The sequence below is a fragment of the Rhopilema esculentum genome, chromosome 21 (genome assembly GCF_057945365.1).
Source record: "Rhopilema esculentum isolate cy_ngs chromosome 21, ASM5794536v1, whole genome shotgun sequence".
Classification (NCBI taxonomy): domain Eukaryota; kingdom Metazoa; phylum Cnidaria; class Scyphozoa; order Rhizostomeae; family Rhizostomatidae; genus Rhopilema; species Rhopilema esculentum.
This window is the reverse complement of record NC_142835.1, coordinates 2,386,486-2,403,610: the sequence shown is the minus strand read 5'-3', so window position 1 is coordinate 2,403,610 and position 17,125 is coordinate 2,386,486. Positions and strand designations below refer to the sequence as shown.

General features: G+C 37.9%; 1 protein-coding gene across 1 annotated transcript; it reads left to right on the top strand.

The window, feature by feature from the left end:
• Positions 1-7,391: 7,391 nt before the first annotated feature.
• Positions 7,392-16,452, top strand: LOC135684873 (angiotensin-converting enzyme). Its single transcript, XM_065200564.2, has 5 exons — positions 7,392-8,942; positions 9,820-10,043; positions 11,746-11,992; positions 13,716-13,838; positions 14,320-16,452. Exons 1-5 carry the CDS (start codon positions 7,861-7,863, stop codon positions 15,737-15,739), a joined length of 3,096 nt encoding a protein of 1,031 aa, XP_065056636.2. The 5' UTR covers positions 7,392-7,860; the 3' UTR covers positions 15,740-16,452.
• The last annotated feature ends 673 nt before the right edge of the window (positions 16,453-17,125 follow it).

The following is a 17,125-nucleotide window of genomic DNA, read 5'->3' as shown; positions in this document are numbered from 1 at the left end:
AAACTTGATTGTATAAACTGATGCATTTTGCTTACAAAAAATTTTAATACAGATTAAACTTTCTTAGTGACTACTTCTGCCAAAAATTGTTATTTTCGTGAGATTTTTCTCCTTAATGCAAAGACGACATCAGAAAAAGCCTAGCAAAATGATTAAATGAAGATAACAGATATCTGGAGTTTTCGATCCGATTTCAACTAAGAAATACATGGAAAAATTCTCAGTCCAATCGATACGGCAAAAATCACGCTGGCAAATTTCAAACACATCACTTGGCTATTTGGCACGATCGCAAAGTTCGATCATACTTTTTGCGAATTTAATGGCGTCACGTGCAAAAATATGGGGTTTCCCTGTAGCAAACCTAGAAATAGATTTGACAAAAATTCAACTTGTTTAGTTGGATCCCCCGTGGCAGGTGTAATTAATAAATGCTTTCCGTGTTTCTGTTTGTGCTGATGGTCCCAAAACACAATTGCCATGTTTAGCATGTTCTCGTGATGAAAATTACACTGTTTTGACGGCCCAAAAGTTTGACAGACGCTGTGAAACTCTGGTAGGGAAATAATCAATATGTTATATTAAGGAATGTGTACTGCCAAAAGTACTTACACAAACCTACGCACGGCTGCAGACTTTCTCTTTTTAATTCATTTAACTCACAGACTTCCCCTTTTCATTTTAAAGCGTTTTGAAAAATTCGTGGTCCGATTCAAATTCACAATAACATGCCAAACAGCACCACAAAAAGCATGTTTTTATTGCCAGATCCCAACATCTGCAGTATTTTCTAATCTGGGTTCCAGACCCCTACCTTAAAGTATTATGTTTGGGGCTCAAGCTAGTATTTTCTGAAGTCATTGGCCGAAACTTTGCTTTTGTCTGTTACAAAAATTGAGTTTCTGACAGTATCTGAAACTACCTAGGACAGCACATTGAAGGAAGTAAGTCTTTTACTAACAAATTATCAACATTGTTTTTATTTTTTGACATTGTCATAGGCAGTGGCATCATGGCTCTTAGAAAAGGGCCGGGGGAAAATGATCATAAGGGGGCCCGCTCTTTTGTTTGTTTGATCTAAGAGGGCCATCTCCAATTACAAACCACCAAAAATGGTACATACGTAACTGGAAACCATGCACCTATGAGAAATTAAAAAGATGCCAGTTTTATCATTTTTAAAGGTTTATTTGCTATATTTGTTTGGAGGTGTATCTCCTTTTCTCTAACCATAGTCTCTTTAAGACTGCAGAAAGTATGAAACAAATCCAATGCTGTAGTGCACGCTTGATACAAACACAAACTTGACAGAGTTCTTACGTGCACGCCATGCCCTTTTAATTAGCTTGAAATACATTTCAGAATGTTTTTGCAGTCGTTTACCACGTTTTACAATTTTTTAGGCATACTCTGTTTCGTTTTGTTAAAATTAATTCCTTGGACTTTCTTTGCTTTAAAAGGCCCCCTAGAACTCGAGGCCCTGGTGCAGTTTGCCCCTCCTTGTCCCCCTTTCGGCAGCCCTGTTCATATTCCACGCATCACTTTCATAGGGGCCTGTTTGTCTTTGGTTTTACAAACTCACTTGACAGGGGCCCACCGGGAAGTTTCCCGGTGTCCCGCCTAGCTAGAACGCCCCTGGTCATAGGGGAATAGGAAGGGGTGCGATACCCCTTCCAAAAACATTTCGTCGTAAAACGTTTTTTTTGCCTTATAGGGATGCTTTGTCGGTCAATAGGGTAAACTGTCTCTAGTTCTTCAAAAGATCTACATATCAAATCATTGCATAATAGAAATGAGAAGTAAACTGTTTAAAAAATTATTATCAAAGTCCAACAATATAAGAGATAATAAAAACATGTTTACTAAAAAAAATTGCCGTGATAAACGAAAAGAAATTCACACATCTAGATAAAGAAAAGCTTTCTTTTGCCAATGGGACCCTTCTACCCATTCTTGGTCTACTTGGAAATTTTGAAAATTTATAGCACGGAAACAGAACGTAAATAAGAACGGGAGCCTTAAGAACATGGATAATGACAACATTTTGAACCTCCGTTTCATCAGGGGGCCTCTTTATAAGAGCAGGAGCAGGGAACCGAGCAGGGAACCGAGCAGGGAACCGAGCAGGGAACCGAGCAGGGAACCGAGCAGGGAACCGAGCAGGGAACCGAGCAGGGAACCGAGCAGGGAACCGAGCAGGGAACCGAGCAGGGAACCGAGCAGGGAACCGAGCAGGGAACCGAGCAGGGAACCGAGCAGGGAACCCCCAAAAGAGCCAACTTTTGTCGGAGAAATTTAGAAATTTGCAACTGCAATAGTGATTTTATTGTTTGGACATCCTTCGCTTTTCTGTGTGTAACACAAGTTATCATTTTAATTTCACACTTTTAATTTATTGGAGTTTCTTTTTTTACTTTGTTTTTGAAGATTCTGTATTATCTTTCAATTTCTTTAAAACGCCTTTGAAAAACTAATTACTCTTGAGTATACCCTATTATTATGTGAATAGAGCAATGTAGAATTTTAATTACTTCTCATTACGTTAGGTTTTGGCTGTGTTCTTTTTCGGTTCAGAACTCAGAAAGTTATGAACAAGCACGATTAGATTGTACAACAATTTTACAATGCATCAATTTGCACCGATGTTTGATAAATGATGTAGAAGACAATGCTTGTAAAAGCTCTTGTCAAAATTGAAGTATATTGATCTGAAATTAGCTTTTGGATATAGAGAAGCGTTGAGTTCTAGTTGGGTTTTATAACTGTATTTGTAAAGAAAATGCCTGCGAAAGACTGTACCTGCTGATTTGAGAACATCCGACGGTACTGCACAGTTGTAAAGGAAGGGACATGGATTGAAAGCAACTTAGATCGTTTGAAGTTATGGATAATTTTGTTCCATACTGCTTTATTGATAAATAGCCGTTTTTGTTCAGCTTAAAGGCCCCCTTAAAACCATTCGAGACATTTTAACCCCGATACTCGGAATTGGTAGGAAAATGTGGGCGCAGCCCTCGTTGTAAAAAATCCTTGAAGAAGGTTGAAAAAGCTCAGCCACCCCTCACTGTTCGTGCTTGGATACAGCAAAGAATCATGTAACGCAAAGAAAGCTGTGATGAATTGTTGCTGATAAAATCGGTTCTGTTTTGTTAAGATGAAAGAAAAGGTGTAAATTTAAAATCTAAGATTCGATTCATAATTATTAAAAAGAAAGCTTATGAATATTGCCTAGAATCTTCCTTATCAATGTTGTAAATATTTTAGATGTATTTTCTGGTCATCCTTAAAATGTCATTTCTGAACATTTTTTTCGCCGCCAACCATGGTGGCGGCTTACACTAAACCCCTGAGCAATATAAACATTTTGCCGCCCCATCACTTTCAATGAAGATTCCCCCGGCCATCCCAGTGATCCCATGGTACCGAGGTTCGAATCTCAGCTGCCCCTGATCGGAAAAACATCAACCCTCGTTATGTTCAAGTTGCAATGATTACATGACAAGAACAACTTAGATTTTTAATAGAACCACTCTTGTTAAACTTTACGACTACATACCCGATCTGAAGCCCTAAAAATTCAACTCCCGTTGCGTCCCTACATCCTGCAGGGGGTTCCTTGCCAACCTGAAACCCGCCTCCTTTTGCCACCCGTAATTGGAATGACAATGGGCCAAAGGGGAAGTCACCTGCCAAGGAAAGTACGCTAGACAGGGGAGGACTGTCCATCAAGACTTCACTTTCTTCACCAGGAGGGAGCCTTTTATGTCCTTTGTTGATATCTAACTTGAACACAAAAGTTATAGAGATAACATGAGCATCACTGACAAAATTCTAGTCTTGCTTAGTGTTGGTAATAGAGAATTTGCATTTCTTTATCATTTGTGATTTTTTGCACACTTTTGGCCAGCCCCTTCAAATGAATATTGAAACAATAAACTGTGCAAAAACTCTACAGAATAGCAAAAATTCTGACAGTGAAAATATCTAAATTTGGAATTGTGAAAGTTTATTTTCTTTTAAAGTTGTCTCTTGATCTCTCAAGTAATTGCGAACATGTGAAGAAATTATAATTTGTAGCAAAGAACGGCGGAAACAAATCATGATTAAGTACTTCTTGTCAGACACTCCTCAGAGAATAAAAGCCTCATAATGACTAGAAAATATAGGCATTTATATCCAGATGGGGATCGAAGGTAACACGAGGATAAGATTTAGATTTTTGATTGGCTCCTTGCTTTTGACCAATCAAATGTTGATGTTATCTTCAAATTTTTCATTGCCAGTGTTTTATCAAGTGAGAACACAAGGACGATAAACTATAAAAAGGGGAAAGGAGCACAGGATTTCGAAGAAAAGAACCTTCTCATATAGCTAAGATCTACATCATCTATACGTGGTGGCAGTGACACTGCTGACGCCACATTTGTTCCTCTTGCTGACGTCACGTATGCTTGGCTTGCATAGTATAATGTGTGGTATAAACTCAAAACCTGTACCTGTTGTAGAGTGTTTATTTAATTTTCTCAAACATTCAGGTGATATAGATTTGACATGTTTAAACATTTCTTTATGCAAATGTCGAGAAAAAGGGTTTATTTTGAATTTTTCATAAACTCTTTACAAGCTTGCAAAACAGACAAGTAAAATAGACAACAACAACAACAAGTGACCTGAAGTGAGGTTGAACAATTGTCCTAAAAGTCATTGCAGTACGTTCCTTTTCGAAAAACGATTTATCAAAATGCCTGTCAATGAATTGGTTGAGAGTAGAAAAGATTGGGCATCATCCTATTCCGAAGACTCGATCGTTGCAACAATACTGTAAATCTTCGAATTGGGCCCCCTCGAAAAAGCCCCCCTCTCAAATAAGCCCCCACCCTAGAACTACAAATTTTCAATAAGCTCCCCCTCGAATAAGCCCCCACTTCTACCGTAAATTCTCAAATTGGACCCCTCAATTTAATGATTTTTTCCATCTGAGGTTGCCTATTGCGTTTGTTTGAAATACCGCAACAAATTCGTACTTTTGATAGTAATTAATTAAATGCTCAAAAAGATGTTCCTACTAAAATAAACGAGGTTCTTTAATAATGTCTTCTTAATGTCTACAATAATTTTATTAGCCCCCCTCGTATAAGCCCGCTGTATACAACCCGTATTATTAAAGGACAAGTGACACACTTTTCACCCTATCTTTTCTTTTCATTAACTTATAGATCATCGTTTAGAAGTAAGTTTTTCCTGGTTTAGAACAAAAAATTCTAATCAGGGGGCGCAGGGGGCGCGATTTTGCTTTTTATCACGTGACCCTATGACGTACATTGTGATAACTCGGAATTTTCCTGTCATTATTAGAGAGTCTACAAAACACGACGCGACAGGTCCAGACGAACTAAATTCGTTGAGAAGCGTGCTGTAAACATTAATATTGCACTGTATACCAGTAGCAGCAATAACAGATTATCACAATCTACGTCACGGTGTCACGTGATTCTTTTCCCGCCATAATTTTAAAAGGGTTTTTAAGTAGGAAAATGAAATCAGAAAGGAAAAATATTTCAACAACACTCTCATACAGCATTTTACTTTAAGTTAAAAGAAAAAACAAATTTGGCGCCAAAAGCGTGTCACTTGTCCTTTAAAAACTGTCAACTTAAAATATGGGAAATTTTAGCTTCCAATATCAGCTTTTTGCAATTTTATTGTACTTGTTTTCATCATGGAGAAGAAGTTCACATATATTTTCGGAGTTCGCCCAGTCTTAATCCGGGAATTTCTGAGAATTTGTCAAAGAGGTCGTTACGCATCTGATGAAAAAGTGGGCAGTGCAGGAGGAAATGCTGGTTATCCTCACCATCTGTATTACAAATGCAAGATGGGCTTACACATTCAAAGTTATTTAAGAACTTCTGTCCATTAAATAAGAGAGCTAAACATCAAACGCAGTTTATCTAAAACCCACCAGATTTACAACGCCTTTGACACTGTTCTTAGTTTGGAAGCTTAGAGCAAGTGAAATCTTGGATAAATTACTGTCCTTAATACAAAGCTTCTTACAAAATTGTATGCAAAGAGCTGTCTTGAATGGTACAAGTTCATAGTGGGAAATAGTTACTGCGGGAGCTCCGCAAGGATCAGTTCTTGATCCCCTTTCCTTTCTTATTTATATTAATGGTCTTGCTGACAATGTAAACTGTGATATTAAGTTACTTACAGACGATACTTCCCAGTTTACAATTGTTTATAATAAGGCAAAGGCTATTCCTGATTTACATGATGATTTGAAAACGATCAGATTGTGGGCATGGTAGTGGAAAATGCAATTTAATGTTGGAAAGACCAAAGAAGTAATATTTTTCACTGAACGAAAGAAACCCCAACACCCGTCTCTAAAATCAGGCAACGAAGAGATGTCTAGGAAAAACGAACATAAACATATTGGTGTAATTCTCGACTCCAAACTAAAATTTAATAGTCACATTCTTGAAGCAATGAATGAAGCTAGACGTGAAATAGGGGTGACAAAATGTTTATCTAGATACATATCTCGTAACACTCTAGACCAAGTTTACAAGTTTTATGTTGGGCCTCATCTAAATTATGATCTAAATTATAAACAAGTTTTATGTTGGATCCCAATAGGAGTCTTGAATTTAATAAAAAGTTAGAAAGTACGCAGCAGCTCTTGCCGTAACAGGTGCTTGGCATGGCACAAATAGACAAAAACTCTACAATGAATAGGGTTGGGCAAAATTGTATTACAGAAGGTGGTTTTTGAAGGATGTGCCATTTATGCAACCTGAGGGTAAGCCAACAGCTGGAATACCTTTATGCTGAAATCCCGGCACATTGCGCTATTTTGTATCATCTCAGAATTCATCGTTTATATGAGCAGAATATAACCAGGACAGTTGGTTTCTCGAATACCTATTCTGGAAATGTTCTTTCAGAATGGAATAACCTGACAGATGATATCTGAAATTCTAGATCCATTGATGAATTCGAAAGTAAATTGCTTAAGATTATAAGACCTAAAGGAAGATCAGTTTTTGATATTTATAACATTGCTGGTCTACGTTGCATAGCAACAATACTTAATCCACATTCGAGAGCATTCAACGTTTTTGTTTATGTTTTACATAAACATACAGAGCTTCATAAGATAGGCCTTTTCACACGAAAAATATCCTATCCTTAAAGTTATTTGAAGAGATTTGGCACCAGAAATGTAAACAGTGTTTGACGTACAATCGTAAAAGTACATTTGTTCCCAGTCTTTATCCAAGTACGTAACATAGAGTGTGTTGATCATTTACCTCGCCCCAGTCCCCTCACCACTGTTTACTCGCCTGTTAAATGAGCACCCACTGATTAACGGGTGTCTGAATTGATCATCTGACATTTCCGGTTACGATTCCAAGCCAAACTGGCCTAACCAACAGAACTTCATTGACTATTAGAACGATTTAGCCGCATGCCGAAAGAAAATGGCTTGTAAACAAGATAAAGATAAGCAATGATAAGAGCTACCAACAGGACAACACGACAACTGAGTTACTTGAAACTGGTTTAAATTCAAATAAACTGTCTTTGATGGGGAAGCAGGCACAATAAAGTTTCAAAGATTTGTTATAACGAAGACGCACTGGTGTTACACCGTTTTGATTGAGATTGTTTATTTAAAAAGGCTTTCTTGCAGACACGTAAAGAGCAAAAGACCAAGTGATCAAGCTTGCCCCACATCAACAACTCATGTCAATGTCGGAATCGATCTGTAGGGCACATTATTTTTGTCGAATATGAAGGATGTAATATAAGCGTGTAGAGTGAACTTGGTTTTGGTGTGAGAGATTTGGAAAAATGAATCGTTTTCTTCAACTCTCATTGCTTTGCGTTATAAGGATGGCAACAGCATTACCATCCTCCCAATACAGCCGAAGCATTCTGTATGACAGAGAACTGAAAATAGCCAGAGAGTTTTTGCATGAATTCAACAAAAAGGCCACAGACTTAACTACTGCTAGTTCAGAGGCAAACTGGATATACGAAACCAATCTAACAAGCACAAACCTAGAAAGAACAGTCGTCCTGTCAGATCTAGTGAACGAATTTTTCCTAGAAGCTAGCGAGAACGTAACGAAAATTAAGATACTCGACTTACCAAGCGAACTGCAACGAGAAATTAGCATCATAAGGCGAAACGCCGATTCGGCATCTCAGGATCTTCGTAAAGAAGTGCGAGAGATCGAAGGCAAAATGACCAGTATTTTTGGCAAAGCTAAAGTGCGGAGGAAATCAAAAAAGAAGGGAGTGAAACTTTTGTCCTTGGAACCTGATTTAGCGAAGATAATGAGGAAATCTAGGGACGTTAACGAGCTGTTGTCTGCATGGAGGGGCTGGAGAAATGCAGTAGGCCCACAAATGAAACAATTGTACGAACGTATGATCGATTTACTAAACATTGGTGCCCGAGAGCATGGGTGGATAGATTATGGAGACTTCTTGCGTTCGGAATACGAACAAGGGGATGATTTTGAAATTAACTTACGGCGTGTTTGGGAAAGTATCAGGCCACTCTACGAAGAATTGCATGCCTATGTGAGGTATAGGCTGCAAAATTTTTACAACACAAAGCTAAACATAAGTGCCATTGGTGCAATCCCGGCTCATATCCTCGGAGATATGTACGCCCAAAATTGGGAGAACATATTTGACATTGTGAAACCGTTTTCTAATACGGATAATTTTGACATTACACAGGCCATGAAAAGGCAAAATTACACAACAGAAAAGATTTTCAAACTGGCAGAATCCTTTTTTACTTCTATCGGACTGTACAAGATGCCGGAAAGTTTTTGGAAAAAGTCTGTGTTAAAGAAATTGAAAGACAGGGAAATGGTTTGTCACCCATCTGCATGGGATTTTTCAAAGGGGGATGTAAGGTAACTTTATTTTGATTTAACTTCACCAATGATTCAGAACTGAGTACGACTTCACAACTCAAGACGTTTGGCTTGCACGGAAAAAATAGATATTTGTTGCCAGATAATTGCCAAATCGCAGATTAGGTATAAACAAGGTTTAACTCTAGAATGATCTGTAAGAGGAACTGCCAACCTTTGGTATTGAATATGGCTGTAACAGAACAAGATTCGAGGAAACTAAGCGTTAAAATCGAAATGAAGAGCAACAAGCAACTTTTTCAACCTGGTCAGCAGCAATTAATGGCAGATTTTGGAGGAAGGGGGAGGGCTAGCAGAATAACACAATTTTTCATATATAACAACAGTCTGATATTTGTAAGACAGTAAATTGACGAAATGTAAAAATATTTTTCTGAAAAAAGGAACGACGATATATTAATGGTAAATGCTTTCAAGCTCATTAAAGTCAAGCTTGCTGTAGCCTAGGTAGTCTGACTTTAGCTTTAACTGCGACCAATCGTGATTATATCTGCAATTGTGAAATCGCGTTCTAAAACTTGATCAAAAAGTACGTCTTCGGGATTGTTGGAAACGAATATGGCACATACTGAAATTTGATTTCCAACAAATGAATTTGCAGGAATGGGCAAATAACTGTGAAAATGGTTATGGTATTGAATTAAACATTAAGTAGTCATTATCATCAAATTCTAAAATGACATGTTTCCGATTAGACCAACGTAGCAAATATAATGCAAGAATAATACCTTTTTTTGAAAACATAGACCAATTATACCCATACTTTAGGATGTGATATTCAAGATATTAGATCTTACTTTTGAATGCATATGACATATCGATAAATATATATATAGATGTTTACTAAAAATTGCAGGATCAAGATGTGCACAGAAGTGAACCAAAATAACCTCATAACAGTTCACCACGAAATGGGTCATGTTCAATACTTCCTAGCATATCAGAAACAACCGTATGTCTTTAGGAATGGTGCAAATCCTGGATTTCACGAGGCAATTGGCGATACAATATCACTGTCAGTTGAGACTCCGAATTATTTGAAGCAGATTGGATTACTGGATCAACCCCAAATCAACGATGGTAAGCAATGCAGTAAACCCTTCAAGGGTTGGTAGTTTCTTTTGGGGCTTCAAGCCAAATCAATGTTGGAAAAAAGCCAAATTAAGCCAAAACGTAAACGAGGCAGCAAAACAATAGAAAATTTCAAGTTGTAAACGAGGCGTGAAGTAACTTTTTTTGTTCAATCCATACGGTGCTTGACCCCCTTTAACCCTTACGTATTTCTCTACCCATGACTTCAATTTTCCACTCTTGTGAAAATGCTTAGGTATTTTTCAACTGACTGATGGAACACTTTTTCATTGTATTCATAGAATTCTAACACATGATGTACATGTAAGGGAACGCATTTTTAGTAAAATTAAAACAAGGCGAAAGGGGAGCAAACAGAAAATTTTAAGCTTAGCCGTTTTTGCTATCAGAATATTTACCCTTTCCTCAACATTTTATCATCGGATTTAGATGAAGTACAAAGTCAGTCCATACGACACAACCTCCTCCAAGTCCCCCTCCCCCTTTTTGCATCGCGGTATTAAAACCTGCTTCAACAGGCAGAAAGAATGAAGAACAAAGCGAAAACCACGTAGCAATCGGACAAGGTGGATAAAATCACATATGTTCAACAAAGTGTCAAAATCACAGTAAAATATATGCATTAACTGCTTTAATTGTCAATTTCTGTTAGAATGATGAAAAAAGAAGGAAGGTAGGAGATAAGTACTTATGTCTGTACTTGTGGGAAAAAGCCAAAATTAAGCCAAAAAATGACTTTAAGCCAAAAGGAATTTCTGAAGCCAAACAAGTTCGAAAAAGAGCCAAATTTCTGGAATTTGGCTTAAAAAAGCCAAAATACCAACCCTGAACCCTTGCAAAGGGCCTTCCTTATATCTGAACATCCATAAGCAACAAGCAATCCCCCTGCTAACAGGCGAAAAAATTGACATCTGGCGGTTTCAAGCACACTCTTTATCAAGCACCTTTTTGGGTATGCGTGGCAACAATAGAGATAGAATCAATCCTGCTGTTTTTCAAAGCCGTTTCTAAGATTTTCGTGTTTAAATAATTCAGATGCTTAAAAGCATTTATGATTTTTTCATGTTTTGATTGGGCATTTTTTTACTTTAAATGCATAAATCAAAAGCATTTCGATTACTCGCGCAGTTATATCTTTCACATTGTATCACTTACACTTAGAAGACTTCTAGATTTCGTTACAGTGACAGCTTCTGAGCACAAGACCTGCTGTAGTCTGCCAAAATTACGCTAGTCATAGTATACTCTTATTAAAAAGGACCATCAAAACAGAAATGCAGCCCATCTTTATGCAGCAGTATCTCATTCGATCAGCGGTGTGTGCTCTAAACTCATCTTTCGAATACGGACAAGCCCTTGGTGTGGTTTTAGATGAGTGGAAGGGGAACAAGGGGGAGGGGGGTTCTAGGCAGAGAATTTTATGGCGGAAAAGCCCATTTTTAACACAGTAACAGTTTTTCCATTTTTCGTTTGTGTTAAAGGCATTGAGTGCACAAATGAAACCTTTTCCGTTTTCTAAACCTTGCAAAGTAATTCAAAATCAAAACCTGTGTGTGTATAGAACACGTGCAGCCTTAACTGTTATTTGGGAGGAAGAGGAAGGGGGGCTGGAAAGATTGGAAATCTACCCCAATAAGTTTACGACTTTGAAATGAAATCTTTTTAAGCTGGAATACTTGTTCAATTTCAGAGGAGAGTTCGATCAGCTTCTTGCTCCGCCAAGCACTACGACGCGTCGCTCCTATCCCGTACAACTATCTTGTTGACAAATGGCGATGGAGAGTTTTTGCTGGCAACATCACCGAAAACAACTACAACTCAGAGTGGTGGAAGCTGCGAACCAAGTACCAGGGTGTTTACCCACCAACAAGAAGAAGAGAAGGCGATTTCGATCCTGCTTCTAAATATCACATTGGTGCTAACGTCCCATACATTGCGTATGTTATCTAAGAGTATTGTTTCTTTCAGGAAAAATGTTATTGATGCTAATGCTTTGTTGTAAAGAACAGGACCTTTCTAAGTTGCAACTCCGAGTTTTACGCTGAATATGATCATAAGGAAATTGCTAAATATTCTTCTGGTTGGTGTCATTATACTGTGTTGTTCCTGGGTGTAATGGAAATTTCACATTTACCCGTTACTAAACCAACCCTTGAGAATTTGCTCGTTTCTTTGAGATTTCTAGGAGATTCTCGGATTATGCTAATGATTTCAGAGAACAGTAATTTGTCATAAATCTTTATCTGTTACCATTCTTGTTCAGTGGTTCCCTCTTAGACCACCTGACATCATCTTCACACACCAAAACACCATAACTACTTCATTCATTGTAGCTATGTTTATGTATAACAGAAACCCTAATGAAATTTTGAAAGATAACAAACAGAATAGGAAAAGGTACGGGAAAAGGCAAGGGTCACGTTTGATGAATTTCCATTGGAGCAGTTTTTTTATCACAATAAAAACAAATACAAAAAGAAAAACTCAAGTTGGTCATTGAGGCAAAAAACATAACGTTATCGAGTTGCCTCCACACCCAACATTACAAATATTTCAAATCTTTGCATAATACATTAAATACAATACAATACAATACAATACAGCACAAAACAAAACAATACAATACAATACAATACAATACAATACAATACAATACAATACAATGTATTCAACGGTGCATTTCAGTATCAATTCATTTGCTTTCTCGTTGTAAGCCTTACTTCCAAAAAAAAGTAGATCACCTAAATGGCCATTAGGCAGTTGAGTTATATCATTGCCGACTTTATCAGATATTTTATCAAGCAGGTTCATTTTATCAAGTGAATATTGGCAGCAATGCAGGAAATAGTGGATCGTAGATTCGACTCCTAAGTCACATTTACACATAGGGCTTGCACAAGCAAAGTTATGATTAAATCAATGTTCGCGTAAGTCGGAGAAATGAACTCGAAGACGGGTTATGATAGACGACTCACGGCGGTTGGTAATACCATGCAATGATTTTTGAGTGGGGCGAAATCTTAAAGATTAGTAGCTTTTTGAATGCGGATATTGTCGGAGCACCTCGGATTTCGGGGCCAAGGTCATTCCATGCTTGAATACAGAATGGGAAAAAACTTTTAGAAAATCTTTGTGCATGAGGTGTTCCTGCTTTAAGCAAGGTAGGACGACGTAGGTTATATTGTAGGGGATTTTCATCCGGGATATAATTGCGCAAATACTGGGGAGTCTGATTATTGACAATCTTGTAGAATAGACATAATCTGCGGTACCATCGTCTGTTACGTAGCGACTCCCAGCCGAGCTCCTCAAGTAGTCTGTCAGTGCCTGTGCCCTTCCACGTCCCACTGGGAGCAGTTCACTCTTCAATCATTCCTCCTCTAGACAAAGATTTTTTTCTAGCTAGGACCAAAGTCAGATGTCTCGTGTGCCGATTCTAATCTTCGATTTCTCTCAATATATCTACAGAATATCAAGTTACTGAAACCATACTTCCAGTGCTCATGCTACACTATTTAGGGCTAAAATTTTACAGCACAGTAAAAATGACAAAAAGGATAACAGTGTAATAGATGTATTTTCTGGTTGCTATTTAATCTAACTTTATGCTTAGTAAAACTGTATCCTTCAGTGAATAAACATTCTCTTTTCTCGTTGCAGCTATTTTGTAAGCTACGTGCTTCAGTTCCAGCTCCATCGAGCTCTTTGCAAAGAAGCTGGCATCAAAGAACCCTTACATCGTTGCTCTATTTACAATTCGAAGGAGGCTGGAGCCAAATTCAGGTGTGTATGCGCGTTTGACGTCAGTTACGTTGAAATAAGGCAGAGAACTAGCAGCCTTTTGAAAAAACCTGATTTTAAACTGAGTCGAGTGAATATAGTTGCCCTTGTCAATTATTTTGACAAATCAGTATAAACATCCATCTCTTGCTTAAGGCTTCCGAAGCTTCGGTTTGTCAATGACAGAAGAATGACAGTTGTTCTCAGCACAACACTTCCACTGCATTGAGATAATTTTAGTTGTTGTTATTATTTAGCTTTTTCTTGTATATTTAATAACTACGGCAGATTGAGCTAAATTATTGATTATCATAATCTCAGTTAGAGATCTAGATCTAACGTTTTTTAAAATGCTAACCGATTAGATTGTTCCATTACCTTCACTTAAATATTCATCATTCATGTATCTTTATAATTCTTAACTCCACTGGCCTTTTCTAATGCATTATGCTTAACGATTGAATGTATTTTTCTAATGGTTTAGAACTATGTTGGAGGCAGGACGAAGCAAACCATGGCCCAAAGTGCTTAAAGCAATCACAGGGGAGCGAGAGCTTTCTGCAGACGCGATAAATAGCTACTTTGAGCCCTTATACCACTGGCTAATGAACTATAGAAAAAGGCATGGATATGCAGTCGGTTGGTCAGTGGACGATCTTAGTTCCAAGGTCTTGCACCGAAAGGCCGGGAAATTTGAGTCTGGACAAGGAAGGTCCGGAATATTGAAAACAAACAACAAAGGCATGTCTCTATCTATAAATATACCGTCATCGTTGACTGGCGGGAAATCGAGTGCAACGACAAAGAATAATGAAGTTGAGCAGAAAGGAGAAGATGACAAAATCACGATACCGCTCGTTGACCTAGCAAAACTTTTGTCATCCGGAGACCATTTTTCGATGTCCACGTCAGAGACCAATGCAAATGCAAAAGATGGATCCACCTCTATCACTAATAAGGAATTCAGTCTTAACAATGATGATGAAGGTGGCCAAAAGCAAAAGGAAAATAAAACTGAGAGGGCAGAGTCCAACTCTTCTGGAATATCTGATCGAAATTCAACTAGCAATGTGACTCAGACTGATGCAGATAAAAATTCAAACATGACGTCAACAGACGAGAAGCCTGGAAACGAAACCTCAATAAAACCTGGAAACGAGGCAACAATGAAGCCTGGAAACGAGACACTAGAGAAGCCTGGAAATGAGACAGCAAGAAATGAAACAACGGCAATTTTGGAAAAGAACAACTCTGTAAACGAAACAAACGGAGATAAGTTGACAAACAATTCTAGTGTCTTAAATGATGGCTTGAACAGTAGCACGACAAACTCCCAGAACGTGACGTTAGAGAAAAATGACAGCGGTCTAGCTAAACCTATCAATCAAACATTAGCATGGCAAGGAGAGGCTGTAGCAAATTCAACTAATGCCGCACTTGCAAATTTCACAAATATAAGTAAAGAGGAAAACGTTACAGCACACGCGGAGAATGGTACCACACGGCAAAATTCGCCCTGCATGGGCAGCAAGAGGAGTCCGTTGTCAGAAAAGGAACTAAACGATTGCGGTGGCAAGACGATGGATACGATATCTGTGACACCAGGAGAGCTTATTCAGCATGTACTTATGAAAAAGGTGAAGCATTTGGTGCATAAAACGCTGCCACAAGCGAATGTAGAGAAGACAAATACAGGTTTTACTGTGAACTTTGATCTGAATCCAAAGGACGAAATACCATCGCGAACGCAAACAGTAACCGGGAAAACACGACAACAGCACGTGAATGTGTTCATAGCTCCTAAGGGGGTTGTTGTGAAACCGAAAGCCTCAGAACAGCTGATGAAGCCTTCGTTTGTACCGGTTCAAAATAAAGATAACCTAGAGTTAAGAGGAGGAAGATAAAACAGGCCAATCAGTAAATATGCACATTTGCAGGATTTCGATCACCGCGAAGAGCATAATTTTCATAAATTGAAAGAGCATCTTTATTTAAAAGTTCGTAAATTTCGAAAGAATTTAGTATTGTCTGAGAACGTGGAGCTCCCTCCAATTGAAGTAAAAGGATGAAAACACCCCCGTTATATAACAGAAATGATGGTTATTTTCAGGCTTACATAAGAGAACAGTTTATCACTTCATTCCCGTTGATAATATCAAAATCACGACTACTTAACTCGCAAAAGTTTGGTTCAAAATTTAATAGATACTGTATTTTGCAAGCTGGAATTATGAGAAAAAGAGTTCAAATAACTAGATAAGAAAATCTAGCAGTAAAAGCATTGTTCCAAAGAAACGGTAAAGTTGAACCAGATCAAGACGAGAATGTAACTTTCCCAAGATACGCTGGTTTTCCCTTTCATTTGGATAATTCTCAAATTAATTACGGAACTATGTTACTGCTATGAAGGATGTTAAAAATTTGGTGTGGCCTTCTGTACCTCTCATTTCTCCTCTTTTGAGAACATAAACATTATAGATTACAATCACAAAACGAGAAGACCCTATTTCCTTCAAAACATCTTCATGGGCCTCTACAAAATGATCATCTATATACAGAGGTGGCGCCAGAAATCTTCCGACAGAGGGGTTGGAGCTTCCGACAGGGGTGCTAAAATGACTAAAATAAGCTGTTTTCGTACGTTATTTTGTCAAATTTTCTCCCACAATTACCTAAAATTTCCTCCGATGAGGGGGCTAAATGATTCCGACGGAGGGGCTGTAGCCCCCCTAGCTCTCCCCTGGCGCCACCACTGTCTATATACATTTATATGATGTTAAATATCATTATCGTCGTCATCAGGCACAACTTCCATTCTTAAGCATGATCGGAACAGGCTGTTCCATTTACCCATTTAACAAATATGTGCGGAGTAGTTTGAAATAAGAAATATTTCGTGTCAATTCAACAGTTTGCAATGTTGAAAAAGCTAATCAGATAAATATTGAAGAACTCCACAAATTTAGAGAAAATTTAGAACTATCTTCAAAAGATAGACTTGCTGTTTTGAATAATAAATAATTAATCATCTAAGAAGTCACTATTTGTGAATTTCTTTTCAAGTGGATCTGTAGCATGAATGTTTAGGATTTTATATCTGATTCTGGTCGCTTTAGAACCATAAAATTTCCTTTCAAAAGCAACAAAACTCACTTGTCATATGTTTTTGTTCTACATCACCTCTCAGAAGTCCTTCGCAGAATTCATAAAGTTAAACTTCTCTAAAAGGAGCATCAGTTGAAGATCAAGTTTGGCCGCAAATACTTGGAAAAAGAATTTTTGCTATAGCA

Bases quoted from the DNA above. Each gene is read 5' to 3' on its own strand.
- LOC135684873 (XM_065200564.2), top strand. From the start codon at position 7,861: ATGAATCGTTTTCTTCAACTCTCATTGCTTTGCGTTATAAGGATGGCA. The intron at 8,943-9,819 runs GTAACTTTATTT...TAAAAATTGCAG, and splicing joins TTTTCAAAGGGGGATGTAAG to GATCAAGATGTGCACAGAAG. The intron at 13,839-14,319 runs GTGTGTATGCGC...CTAATGGTTTAG, and splicing joins GAGGCTGGAGCCAAATTCAG to AACTATGTTGGAGGCAGGAC.